This window comes from Diabrotica virgifera, chromosome 7 (genome assembly GCF_917563875.1).
Source record: "Diabrotica virgifera virgifera chromosome 7, PGI_DIABVI_V3a".
Taxonomy (NCBI): Eukaryota; Metazoa; Arthropoda; class Insecta; order Coleoptera; family Chrysomelidae; genus Diabrotica; species Diabrotica virgifera.
In genome coordinates this window covers 58,130,972-58,145,099 of record NC_065449.1, presented here as the reverse complement: position 1 = coordinate 58,145,099, position 14,128 = coordinate 58,130,972, and the positions used below count along the sequence as shown (strand labels likewise).

The following is a 14,128-nucleotide window of genomic DNA, read 5'->3' as shown; positions in this document are numbered from 1 at the left end:
GGGTGAAAAAATATATGTCCAAAATAAGTCCGGAAATGGGTAAACTGACTAATTTTAAGTAACTTTTGTTCTATAGAGCTTTTTCGCCAAGTCAACACTTTTCGAGTTATTTGCGAGTGAATATGTTCATTTTTCAACAAAATAACCACATTTTTAGACGGTTTTTCGCAAATAACTCAAAAACTAAGTATTTTGTCGAAAAAAACGTTCTTAACAAAAATATAGCTTATAAAAGAGTAAAAAATGGTGTACGCGTTAGGTCTCTGGATCTCGTAGAGCGAGAGTTATAGCCATTGAAAAATATATTCATATTCACCAAATTTCAAATAGAATATTTCGATGTATAATATCCAAAAAATTTAGCACTTTTTGGGGAAAACCCATTATAACTTTTTAAAGTGTTTAAAAAATCTTTATTTCTGTTTTTACAAAATGTTTCTAGTATTAAATTTAAGCAAGTTCGCTCAAAATAAAGTTGGTCCCTTTTGTTTTTGCAAAAAAAAAATCGGAAGACCACCCCCTAATTAGCAACTTAAATGAAATTAATCGTTACCGCTCCACAAATTATTTTACTTATGTTGTGTTTATATGATCTGTTAGTTTTATCGATTAAAAGTGCTTATTTTTGAAAAAAATTGGTTTCAAAATAAAATTTTTAAAATTTTAAATTTTGAAAAATATGCTTTTTTTCAAAATAACTTAAAAATTGTTAGAGATACCAAAAATCTCGAAAAACAAAAAAAGTCAGATTTGCTTTTCTGAATATCATGTATTTTTTTGTTTTCCTGTTAGACAAAAATTGGTTAAGATTTGGTGTTTCTAAATTTGCATACATTCGTGATCAGTGACTCGTTCAACCCTTTTAAACTACAGCCCTTTCAATAATAAGGACTTTAAACCGATGAAACATACAGACCATATAAATAATATATACACGAATCAAGAAACTTGTGAAGTCGTAACGATTAAGTTCATTTAAGATACTAATTAGGGGGTGATTTTCTCGATTTTTTTACCAAAACCAAAAGGGACTAACTTTATTTTGAGCGTAACTTGTTTAATTTTGATGCTAGAAATTTTTTTTATAAAAGAAAAATGAAGCTTTTTTAAATACTTTAAATAAGTTGTAATGAGTTTTCCCCTAAATGCGCTTCATTTTTGGTTATTTAACGTTAAAGTATTCCATTTGTAATTTGAACGAATATGAACCTATTTTCCATTAGCTATAACTCTGCTTCTACTAAGTGTAGAGAAGTGATATATACACCATTTTTTAAAATTTTTTACAGGCTCTATTTTTGCTGAAACTGTTTTTTCTACAAAATACTTATTATTTGAGTTATTTGCGAAAATCCGTCTAAAATCGTAGTTATTTTGTTGAAAAAACGAACATATTCACTGCCAAATAACTCAAAAAGTATTGACTTAGTGAAAAAACTCTATAGAATAAAAGTTACTTAAAATTAGCCAATTTATCCATTTCCTGACTTTCTTTGGACGAATATTTTTTCACCCCCAAGAGGGGGTGAAAACCACCCCCAGGGCAAAAGCACATATCGGCACAATATCACTTTTTTTCTTTGACTTGTTAGCTATGTGTATGCCAAATTTCATGTCAATCCAAGCGGTTCTTTAAAATTTAGAGATTTTGCAATATTTTACCGTTAAAGAACGGACTATAATTTGTAATTTCACATTAATCTTAACTTCCTAATTTTTTATAGTTCCACTATATATAATTGTAATAGATATCAATAATATTGTTTAATTACGAGTTTATTCAAATTCCTGCAGGATTGAATTAATTGCTAAATTCTGTTGCAATAACTTCCTTAGTTCAAATTTATTCGTGTAAGCATCCAAGTACAAAAGTTTAGTTACTAGGCAAAGCCAATGGACGTTTTGATGAATTGTAGATTATTTGTGAGCATTATAAATTAGGGGTTCGGACTCTTGTGAGTCGCAGTCTATTTTGAATATTTACCTCATCAACAACTAAGACGTTACGTTAGTGTGAAGTTACGTAGAGTGTATACAGGGTGTCCAGAAACTCTACCGACAAACGAATACAGGAGATTTCTCAGATAATTTTAAGACAATTTAACCCAATTTACTTAGTCCGAAAACGCTTCCTAAGGGAGCTAGAGCTATTTGAAGATGGCGTCTGGTAATTAGTTTTTCTTAAATACCTCCGAAACGCTTCTATCTATAAAAACAAACATTGGTATGCTTATTTATCTTCCAGAGATAAATCGATTCCATATATTTCAAATTTCTAGAACCGATCATAGGCGTCCGTTTTGGGTAGGGCAACTTGTGAGGTATTCTTGTACTAAAAGGTACTCTTGTTTTAAATCGATAGGATACACCGTTTTCTAGAAAAATCGTTTTGAAAATTTTTCGAAAATTTTTTGTTCTTTAAATTTCAAAAAAAAACTATTTAGAAAAACGAAAACTTGTACGTTCAATTATTTTTTAGAGATGAATCGATTTCATTAATTGCGAATTTCTAGTATCGGTCATATGCGTCGGTTTTGGGTAGGTCAACGGTTATTTTATCGCATAACTTTTTTATCTTTAATTTTTAAGCATCTTGACACTAGATTATTAAATTATGAGGTATTCTTAGCGTGACCAACTCCAAGTCAGTCCAATTCGGGACAAGGCTGAAAAAAAAACTTATAATCCGGGACTTTTCAATGAAAATCGGGCCATTTAATATCATTTTATTGATTATTTAACATTTTTATGTTGACATACATTTTTTGATGGGATGGGTTGTAATGATAATTACATTTTTGTTCGTTTTTGATGTTTCGACTTCCAATGTGGAAATCGTTCTCAAAAAGGGAAAAATTAGAAAATTTAACTGATGTTGGATTTCCATGATCATAATTTGATATTCATGGTTTTGAATTGTCTTTCAGAAGACGATAATTAAAATACAGAAACAGGAAAAAGTCCAGGGTTTGAGTTTTTGTAGAACTGTAATACTTCGATATAAAATTCAAGCGTTTTGGATGTGATATTATTATTACACTCTAGAAATTGTCGACTTTTTTCGTCCCACCAATTCAATTTCATGTAAATTCTTAGAAGAATAATGTATTCAAAATTTCACAATAGAATTTTACCAAAACGTTGAAAATTCGGATGGCCCGGAAGCCTTGTCCGGGACGCCGGAACATGAATTCGTAATTCGAGCCATGCCCCGGATTTTTCGGGCTAGTTGGTCACACTAGGTTTTCTAGTAGTAAAAGTTACTCTTGCTTTAAGTTGGTAAAATACACCGTTTTTTTTTTAATGTTTCAATTTTTTTCAAATTCAAGAGACGAAAAATTTTCAAATCGATTTTTCTAGAAAACGGTGTGTTCTACCGACTTAAATCAAGAGTACCTTTTAGTACTAGCATACCTCACAATTTCATAATCCAAAGTGAAAAATGCTTAAAATTTAAAGTCAAAAAAGTTATGCGATAAAATAACCGTTACCCTACCCAAAACGGACGAATATGATCGGTACTATAAATTCGCAATGGGTGGAATCGATTTATCTCTGGAAGATAAATATGCGTACGAATTTTTGTTGTTCTAACTAGAAGTGTTCTGGAGGTATTTAAGAAAAACTAATTACAAGACGCCATTTTCAAAGAGCTCTAGCTTCCTTAGGAAGCATTTTCGGACTAGGTGAATTTGGTTCAATTGTCTTAAAATTACCTGAGGAATTTCCTGTCTTCGTTTGTCGGTAGAGTTTCTGGACACTCTGTATATAAGTAGCTGCCAATAAATCATTTTTACTCCACGACTTAATTAACTTTCCCAGAATAAATCCCGACAGAATAATTATTCCCAATCGTCTATCGAGAAGTCCGGACACAAGGCATTCGAATCAATTCGAAATTACATAATATATTTTATTCGAATTGTATATTTGGTCCTTCGACCCGGATACACAACAAATACACAAACAAATGACGATCTTCTTCGATCGCAAGTTTTATACATGAGCGTCAGAGTCATTTTGCATCATTTCAATAGTTTCTGCATTTGTTATCAAGTATCCCATCTCGTTAACTCTATTTTGATGAAAATGTGGCTATATTATTTTACGTAATTTTAAATTTCTTGTACTATGATACACCCAATGTATTGAAAGTTTTATGTACACTGCGTATTTTTAAGAAATTTAATAAACGTAAACAATACATAATTATTTTACACAACCACAACATAACAATTTTACATATTTTTTTCTGTAATCTCTACAAATTTTCATATTTGATAATTGAAACCAAAATTTTTTTCGAATTACAAAAATTTTAATGAATTATATTTTCTTAGAGTTTCAGCAAACATCTCAAGGTAAAGTAGTTCCCAAAATTTTTTTCCTATTGGCATGAGTAGATACAAAATTTTAAATTTTCGAATTAGATTTTGCATAATTCAGTAAAACGGTTTTACAGACCTCATATGACATGACAGGCCTGTTGTAGAGTAGGCGGGTTATTTTAGATGTTTATGATTTTTATTCCTTTATATTTTGGTGCTTGGGGTGTATTTTGATATTAGTATTATTGTATATTTAAAAATTGTTATGCTAATTGGTTTCGTTCTAAGAATTAGTGACTTTGACACGAAGATTTTCAGTTTAATAAATATCAAATTAAATAAAACATAAAATAAGTAATGGAAGTAAAATATAAAAAAGAAAGGGATAACACCAGCTTTCAGAACAAACAACAAAAGCAAATACATTAAGAATAATAAGAACCAAAAGAAAAAGCAATTAGAGTGGTGTATACAAACTGACATAGGGTAGCTGTAAAAACTCACATCGGTCAAACTGGCAGAACCTTTGACAATCGTATAGCAGAACACAAAAGAGCTTTTAATAATGGAAAAAAAGATTCTACCAACACACTTTACCTTCTAGATCATAATCATTCTTTTAATGAACAGTTTCAAATTTTTCATATTTAAAATAAAGGCCTTGCTATAGTTATTAGATTCTATGGAAATTATTGAATTAAAAACACAGATATAATTCTAAATGACCAACTTGAGATAAACAGCTCCCCACAGCCCCCTCAGTTTAAAACTTCAAAATACATCACTTGGGAAGGCACTCTGCCGAAACTGCTATCGTGACATCGACTGCTATCGTGACATCGACTTATAATAAATGTGGAAGTATTGAAACACAAAAGTTTTTAAGTGTTAATATAAAACATAAAATTTTAATTAATGACATGAATCCGAATTAAACATGTTAACACGAATACGGATATAAGAGCCTCTATGAAAAAGTTTTACCTTCTATAATCTTGTCCGAACCATCTTTCCTGACATCTTTTACGCAGGATATAACTAAAAATACAACACGTAAATGTTCCAGTAAAAACAACAAAAATTGATTACGACTGTCGGTTTTCCCATGATTATTTTCCCCCAGCTGTAAATATATTATGCGTGTCAGCCAAAGCTATGCGGAAATGCAAATTTTCAGACTACAGAGTTTCAAGACAAATTCCTATTATTTTCGGAGATAAGTTTAATATGCGATCTACACAACGATCTACTTTAACACGCAATATGAACTGCAGTAAAAAGTTCAGCTTATGTTTGTTACACAATTGATATTATTTCTTTATACTCTGGGCAAATTAGGAAAAAGCAAGGAAAAGTTATTTACCAGCTATTTTATTGCTGGAATCAAATCTTAAAATTGCATATTCTATTTCTCATGATCATCTTTCAGTGCGTCACAGTTTTTCGATTTCTTTCTAACGTATTAAATTGTATATGACAGAAAAAAAGGCACGTCGTTGGTATTACGCACGCATTACTTTGGTAATTATTCTAGTTCGGTGATTATTCTAGTTGTTGCTAGATGTCGCCATAATAAAAAAATATTTTTTTTTATTAGATAATAATATTACAAATATAATCTGTATAATTTATAAGACTATACAAATCAAAGAAAATACCATTTTATAAATGCAAGAAACGCATTTGATTTGTTTTTATTCCAAATTAAAAATAAAATGTGACAACTGTCAGATTTAACTAAAATGTCATATTAGAATAAATGTCATAAATGTGTATTATCACGGACTTACCCTTTTTCCTATCATTAGTTACGCACTGAAAAATGATCATGAAAAGGACAATATATTAGTAATTAATGTAGACATGCAAAGTCCGCAGAAAGTGTGCTATAGTCGGTTCGCTAAACTCAGACACAACTGGCTAGTGATTTTAGTAGGTAATTTTTTATTTTTGACCAATTTAGCCAAAATTGGCAAAATTACTAACTATTTAGTAATTGTTTTTTTGCCAATTTTACCAAATTATCAAAATTACTTACTAAAATATCTACCCAATTGTGTCTGTGTTTAGCGAACCGACTATATTTTGTTTATAAACAAATTAGCTATCCGAAATCTTCTTTTTTTCAATTATTGCTCTGTAACTTCGAAGATTTTAACTTCCCACCAAAAACACCCCAATAAAAATACCCCGTATCTAAATTCTGCAGGGAAATTTTTTGGAGGAAATTTTTCGTTGATGGAAGTCGAAAAAAAAATTAACTTACGGTGAATTTTTATTTGGGTGCTTTTGGTTTAAAGTTAAAACCTTCGGAGTTACAGAGCAATTGTTGAAAAAAAAAGGAGATTTCGGAGTGCTAATTTGTTTATAAACCAACAGCACACTTTCTGTAGACTTTGCATAGCTATACATATTACTAATACATAATATGCAATCTTATTAATATTCGATTCTAGCAATAAAATAGCTAGTAAATAACTTTTCCCAAAAATGTCTTTTTTTCGATAAATGTCAAATCAAATTTATGTGTCAAATCAAAAATTCTTAAACGAAGTTAGTGAATGAAAATGTTATATAATACATCTAGACAAAATAATTTTAGAAAATCATCAACACATTCATTTATCATCATTAAGTAAGTATACTCTGTTTGAAAATTATTGATAGCACAGTTTTAATGACACAGCTCATTTACATTTTATGTTGTATACAAACATAAAATGTAAATGAGCTGTAAATTGTGCTATCAATAATTTTCAAACGGGGTGTAGTATCCTGAATTACGATATTTTATGAATCATTTTTTGAAATAATTTTATATTTAGGTGGATGGTCCAAAATGAGTACTCATAGCATATACATACATATATTTTTTTTATTCATTACTATATACGATATTTTGAAAGTATCTAAAGTGTTATAATAATACTATAACTATTTTTGTATTATTATCGATCTGTTCCAATAAAAATGACGGTGAATGTTGAGGTAGACATCAAAAATACAGAATATTATTACTCATAAATTTGGAACCACTTTCACAGTCATAAATTAACACATGGAATGAAAAGTTTTCAAGGTTTCAGAAAATTCGATAATTTAAATTTATTGATATCTATCTCGAAATGTATATAAATTAGACACTCTCCTCTCCATAATACATTAGTTATTTTTGGTTTTGCTTGCTACGCTTTTTTATTTTGGAAATTGGGGAATTTTTGTACAGCTTTCATATCCATATTTACACCTATTTCTATCTGTAGCTTTCTATTATATGTAATAGCCATGCCGTTACGACGTGTGACTACAAAATAATGAGATTTGTGCTTGGCTGCACCAATAGATCTTAACCTCCAGCTTAGCTAAGCTCAGCTTATACTTTAATACCGGGGCCACACTAGCGTGTAATACCGTTAATTATCGCATTATTTGCATTAGAAATATGTTAAATAATGCGATAATTAATGGCATTAGAAACTAGTGTGGTCCAGCGTAGAGGATTTACATTTGTATTTAAGCTTACTGTCTGTTATAGTCTTAATAACTAGATAATGAGATATAGAGTCTAGTGTCTATAGATATATTAGTTTGGTCATAGCCTTCGTTTTAATAAAATCTTTAAAATATTTGAGTAGTGTATTTATATGTAATTTAATTCAATTACTTACTACCTGGTAGTAAGTACGCCCAACTACTTATCAATAATACAGCAGTGGACCGAGTAAAACAGTATACCTATCTTGGAACAATAGTAAACGAACAATGGGATCACTCACAAGAAATAAAATGTAGAACAGAGAAGGCTAGGAGTGCATTCAATAACATGGCCAAACTCTTTAAAAGCCACAACCTTAATCTGGAGATAAAAGTAAGGCTTATATCTTCTCAATATTGTATTACGGAGTTGAATCCTGGACACTCACTGAAGCGATGGAAAAAAAACTTAAAGCCTTCGAGATGTGGCTATACAGGCGAATCCTAGGGATATCATGGACGGACAAGATAACCAACGAGACCGTATTACGAAGAGTGGGTAAAGAAAGAGAGGTGATTTATACCATTAAAAGGAGAAAGTTAAAATATCTCGGACACATAATGAGAAACGGCACTAAATACAGATTACTGAAGGTAATCCTTCAAGGTAAAGTATTCAGAAAGCGAAGAATTGGGAGAAAATTGGGAGAAAAAGAATATCATGGTTAAAGAACCTGAGAAAATGGTTCTCCACAACAACAACTAATCTATTTAAAGCATCAGTTAATGAAATAATTAAAGCCAGAATGATCGCCAATATTCGAAACGAATAGGCACTAAAAGAAGAAGAAGGGTTTTAGCCGACTCGACAACGTGCCTCAATTTCTCTCTGTGTTGCGCAGTCTCCATTCAATTCTCCACACCCATAGCTTTAAGGTCTCCTACCATATTATCTCGCCACCGGAGTCGAGCTCGTCCACGTGGTCTTGTTCGGTTGGCACTTTTCCTCATACCAGTCTTACTATTCTTTCGTCAGAATGTCTTTTACGGTGGCCTGTCCGTTGGTTTCTTGTGGACTTTATTTTTTTTTATTATGTTAGCGTCTGGATATAGTTATTCGAGTTCTTTGTTAGTTCTTATCCTATATTGTCCTGCTTCTTCATCAAGCACAGGCCCTAAGATCTTCCTTATGGTTTTTCTTTCCCAAACACGTAGTCACTCTTCGTTTGCCTTTGTTATCGTCGAGATTTTGAAGGGAAAAGAGATATCTGTTGCCGGCTGGTATCTTATTTTTTATTTCTTAAGGCACTTATCCATACAAGGGTGAACCCTGCTCCGTGTAGCAGCTCAAATGGATACGGCATGCGCTCATATAAACTGCAAACCGGTTGAATCGAAGAGGGTGAGCGCCGAGCGGTGATCACCGACGTATCCACTATGTGGAGCGGCTACACGGAGCGAGGGTCACCCTTGTATGGATACGTACCTTTATAATCCGTTATTGTCTTCAGTTATTGTTGTTCCACGGTACTTAAATGCTCCGACGCACTCTAAATTAAATCATCGATGGTGTAATTTAATACATTCCTTTTTGTTTCCTTTTTTGTGGATTAGTACAATAACCCCTTCTTTCTATTCATCTGGCATTATTTCTTCTCGTCAAATGCCTTGAATTAGCTGCGGGTATGCCATCGCTGCCTGGTGCCTTATTATTTTCAAGTTTTTTAATTGCCTGAGTTTCTTCTTATGGTAGGGGAGCCCAAGCAGGGATTTTTGCAGTTACTCGAGCACATCAGATTATTACATGGGGAGAAACCTTGTACCCTGAAAATGTACCTCTACCATAAATATATTGGCTCTTAATGCAGGGGAGTTCGTTAAGGAGGGGCCGAAAAAAAATCTATCCTGAGAAAAACTCGAAATCGTCAGATTAAGATAAGGTAAGTTAGGTACTATGTACATGCAGAACAATGTATATTTCAAAAATCTGACGATTTGAGCGGGGCGTAAGGAAATTGGTGAGTCCCAAAGTTTCACAAGAGAAAAGCGAATATTTCGCGAAATTAATGACAGATCGAAAAACTAAAAAATACGTGCTCAATATTTTTCAAAAATCTATCGAACGATACCAAACACGACTTCCCACGGAGAGGGGTGGGGGGTAAATTAAAAATTTTAAATACGAATCCCGCGATATTTCGCGAACTGAACATCAGATCGAAAAACTGAAAAATACACTTATTCAGTATATTTGAAAAATCTATCGAATGGCACCAAACACGACCCCAGACGGAGGTGGGGTGTTGGGTTACTTTAAAATCTTAAATGTTAGCCCCCATTTTTTATTGCAGATTTGGATTCCTTACGTAAAAATAAGTAACTTTTATTGGAGACATTTTTTCGAGTTATGGATAGATGGCGCTATAATCTAAAAAAACGATTGTTGGAAATGGAAAATTGAATTCAAAATGGAAAGTCCCCACTAAAATGCAAAAATTTACTTAACTTTTTTTGGTTTTAGGACCTACTCTTCACAACCCAATAGGTCCCTATAGCGCTCGAGTGACTGCACATTTAGCATACTTGCTCCCCTACGATATGTCGGGTATTGATCTTCTATTTCAGCTGTATACACTTCTATGTTTGTTGTATTTCTGCTGGATTGGTCATTTGACAGTTAATAGAAGTATTCCTTCCAGGTTTTAGGATTCCCTTGTCCTTTAGTAATAAGCTGCGCCCTGTCGTTTTGTAGAAAGTTTCCTGTTTTTGTTTGGTACCCGGCATATCTCTGGAACTCATTTAAAGAATTTTCTTACTTGGTTGTTCATCCTTGTTTCTTCTATATATCGGATTATTTGTTCCTGGTACTCCTTTTTTTCTTTTCATTAGTTAATTCGAATACAAATTTTTATTAATTATTTATCAAAGTCACATAATATTTTGAGAGGTTCTCTAAGAGGTGAATGATCTGGTGGACAATGGTTCAATCCTTACCAGAAAACAAAGAGGCTAACTTGGTAGTTTAAAATTTTAAATGAATATGTTATCACCATAATTTCGAATAATAGAAAAGTCGCATAGTGCAATAAAAGGATGAAAGAATGGTGTATATTGAAGGGAGTAGTAACTAGATATGAATAGATTTAAATTAAAATGTTTTATTTTTTAAAATACAAATTACAATATTAGTCTCAGGATTTTATAGTCACACCTCGTATTTTCTGCAATTTGCCTTTCTATTCTATCGTCTTATTTAGGATGTAGAACTATTATGGTGTTGGGCTTTTAATTTCCTCAAGTTATATTTTTTTATCTCTGAATATTTTTGCTAATTTTATAAATAAGGACTTATATTTAAGTTAACTAAAAATTTTCCAGTTTGCAATGATAAAAAGGGGCACGTGAGAAAAAATGTGTGTCTTAAAACTTAAAATACATAATTTAATACGTAATAAATTATTCAGAAATCACATTAATGGAAAATTTTTATTTTAACTTTCAAATTATTTTTAAATTCAGTGAAGAGCTATTATAGTTAGTATAGTGCAACAAACCTGATTTATCTTCGTCTTTAGTCAAATTTACATAAAAATACCATTGTCAGTCACAACCTAGTGCTTTGTTATTTGCCAGAATATATTAAAATGGAGACAATTTTTAAAGTAGCCCAAAAACATAAAATAATAACTAGCAGTAAAGAACTCTGGGCTGTATTAGAAGGGATCAACGCAAAGATCGATTCCAGATATAGAATATTCCTAAAATACCTACACGACAATGCAACTATGCAAATAAATGTAGCAGAAGGTCTAACAACAAGCAAAATAAGAACGCAATTAGGAGTTAAGGACTAAATCTCCAAAATTATTTTCTCTTGCATTAGAATATGTCTTCAAGAAGTTAAATTAGGAACAAAACGCGGAATTAAAATTAATGGAAGATTTTTAAGTCATCTAAGATTTGTCTATGATATACCTAGTACTCATAAGCCACAATACAGACGAACTAATCTATATGTTAAAGGAGCTTGAACAACAATTTGCGAAAATCGGTTTAAAAATTAATTTAAATAAAACAAAAGTGATGACAAATCAGAATATCATAGTCGACTTAGATGGAAGTGACACGATCGAAGTAGAATAATACATTTTTTAAAGCTTTTTGCCATCAAAATAAGAATAAAATGAAATAACGAAGTAGCAAGGATCAAATGGATATAATTATTATTAAAATAATTAGTTAAGTTAGCAAAAGATTATACGATTAGTATGCATATACCAAGGATTAATAAAACTGAAAATAAACGTGATTTGGAGAGAACTTAGGTTATGTATAAAAAACGAATATAAAAACTTATGAATATTGGTTAAATATTGAGTGAATGGTATTCACCCCAAAACAGATTGCAGAAAAAATAAAATGAATTTTACAGGTCTTAATAAACACAAAAATTATGAAATCATTCCTCTTCTATTAAGCGAAAACTGGCTAACGGCCAGACTCCAATATTAAAGGACAGTGTTGCCAACTGACTAATGAAGTGTAGCACAGAAGCATAGAAATTTTGTAGTCTACAATGAATAAAAGGCGAATAAAATCCAACATAAATATGAAAACCTCCTGTGGTTTTACTGTTAACTCAGGATTTTTCGATATGAGATTAGTTATTTACTGAATTTAAAAAAAAAGTTTTCTAACCGAAAAACTAAACCCATTACTAACCATTTGACTTATAGGCTCTACTTATGGCACCGGGATCGCAGCTGTTAAATTCACTGCTTTGGGCAGACCACAACTGTTGGTAAGTTAATATATTTTTACCTAATCATTATTAACTCTACATATGAGCGGGCCAGATAGCTCAGACGGTAGGATGTCTGACTTCCATGCAAAACGCCGGGGATCGAATCCCAGCGCCTGCAAGAAATCTAGACATTTTTAAATATCTATAGGACCCATGTCGATGCAGCCTGAATAAAATTAGTCTTCTTCTTAACGTGCCCTATTAAGTCCCCTTGACGTTGGCGATTAACATGGCGAAACTGCCTCTGTCTCGAGCTGTTCTAAATAGTTGTTAGGCTTTCTTTATTCCTGTCCACTCCCTGATATTCTTCAACCAAAAAGTCTGCTTTCTACCAATTCCTCTGCGTCCTTCGATTTTACCCATCATAATAAGTTGAAGAATATTATACCGGTCTCCCCTTACTACGTGTCTAAAATAGGCCATCTTTCTATAGTTGATGTTATCAAGCAGCTCGCGGGCAGCATTTGCTGTCTTAAGGACTGCCACATTTGTCAGCATAGCCGTCCATGGTATTTTCAGTGTACGTCTGTGCAACCACATTTCAAAGGCCTCCAAACGATTAATGGTGGATATTTTTAATGTCCATGCTTCGACACCATACAAGAGGACTGACCAAATGTAACATTTAATCATGCGCTTTCGAAGTTGAAGTTGCAAGTTATCATTACAGAAGAATGACCTCATTTTTAAAAATGTCGTGCGGGCTATCTCGATTCTACATTTTATCTCTTTATCTGGATCTAGTTGTTCAGTAATATGGCAACCAAGATATTTAAAACTGGGTACTCTTTGAATTATATGACCATCAACATATAACCTTGAATCTTGATGGGCCAAACGGCTAAATACCGTATATTTTGGTTTATATTTAGGTAACAGTTTATATTTAGGCCAAACTCTCTTTCCACTGTGTCAATGGCATTTAAAAGGTATTGTAATCCATTCATATCATCACTTAAAATAACTGTATCGTCTGCATATGTGATTGTATTTATCAGAATTCCATTAACTTTCGCACCCCATTCCAAATTATGCAGCGCTTTCTTAAATATTCTATCTGAATATAAATTGAATAACAGTGGGTACAGTATACAACCCTGTCTGACACCTCTTTGTATTTTGCATATTTCTGTTGATTTTCCATTTATTCAAGTTGTCACTGTTTGACGCCAGTATAATTTTTCTATGATTCGTACATCTTGACTATCAACTCCTTTAACCAACTATAAAATTAGTACCTTGAGTAAAACCAGGGCTAATAATAGGCGGTTGAAGCGTAGCACTGGCCCTGTTACCTTCTTTGTATACCGTAGGCCCTAGAGAATTCAGACTACCCTGCAGTACAAAGCCGCGTTAGCGGTATAAAAGTGCACGTTTAAGGCACGCATGTGAAAGTTTGCAGAATGAGCGATAGCGAGTTCTGCAATTCACATGACTGCCTTAAAAATGTACTATTTCCGAAAAATTATTTGTGATTGAATATTTTCACGGCCAACCTAATAAAATTTCACGTATTTTTTGT

The 14,128-nt window shown here is 32.3% G+C and overlaps 1 protein-coding gene across 2 annotated transcripts in view; it reads left to right on the top strand.

Moving 5' to 3' along the window:
* LOC114335358 (proline dehydrogenase 1, mitochondrial) overlaps nucleotides 1-14,128 on the top strand; it is a 219,584-nt gene that overhangs the window by 141,238 nt on the left and 64,218 nt on the right. The window contains exons 4-5 of one of the 2 annotated variants that reach the window (XM_050655613.1): nucleotides 4,341-4,361; nucleotides 12,539-12,603. In XM_050655613.1, the coding sequence (XP_050511570.1) occupies nucleotides 4,341-4,361; nucleotides 12,539-12,603 (86 nt within the window). The remainder of the gene's footprint in view (nucleotides 1-4,340; nucleotides 4,362-12,538; nucleotides 12,604-14,128) is intronic. The other variant, XM_050655614.1, reaches the window with a different exon arrangement.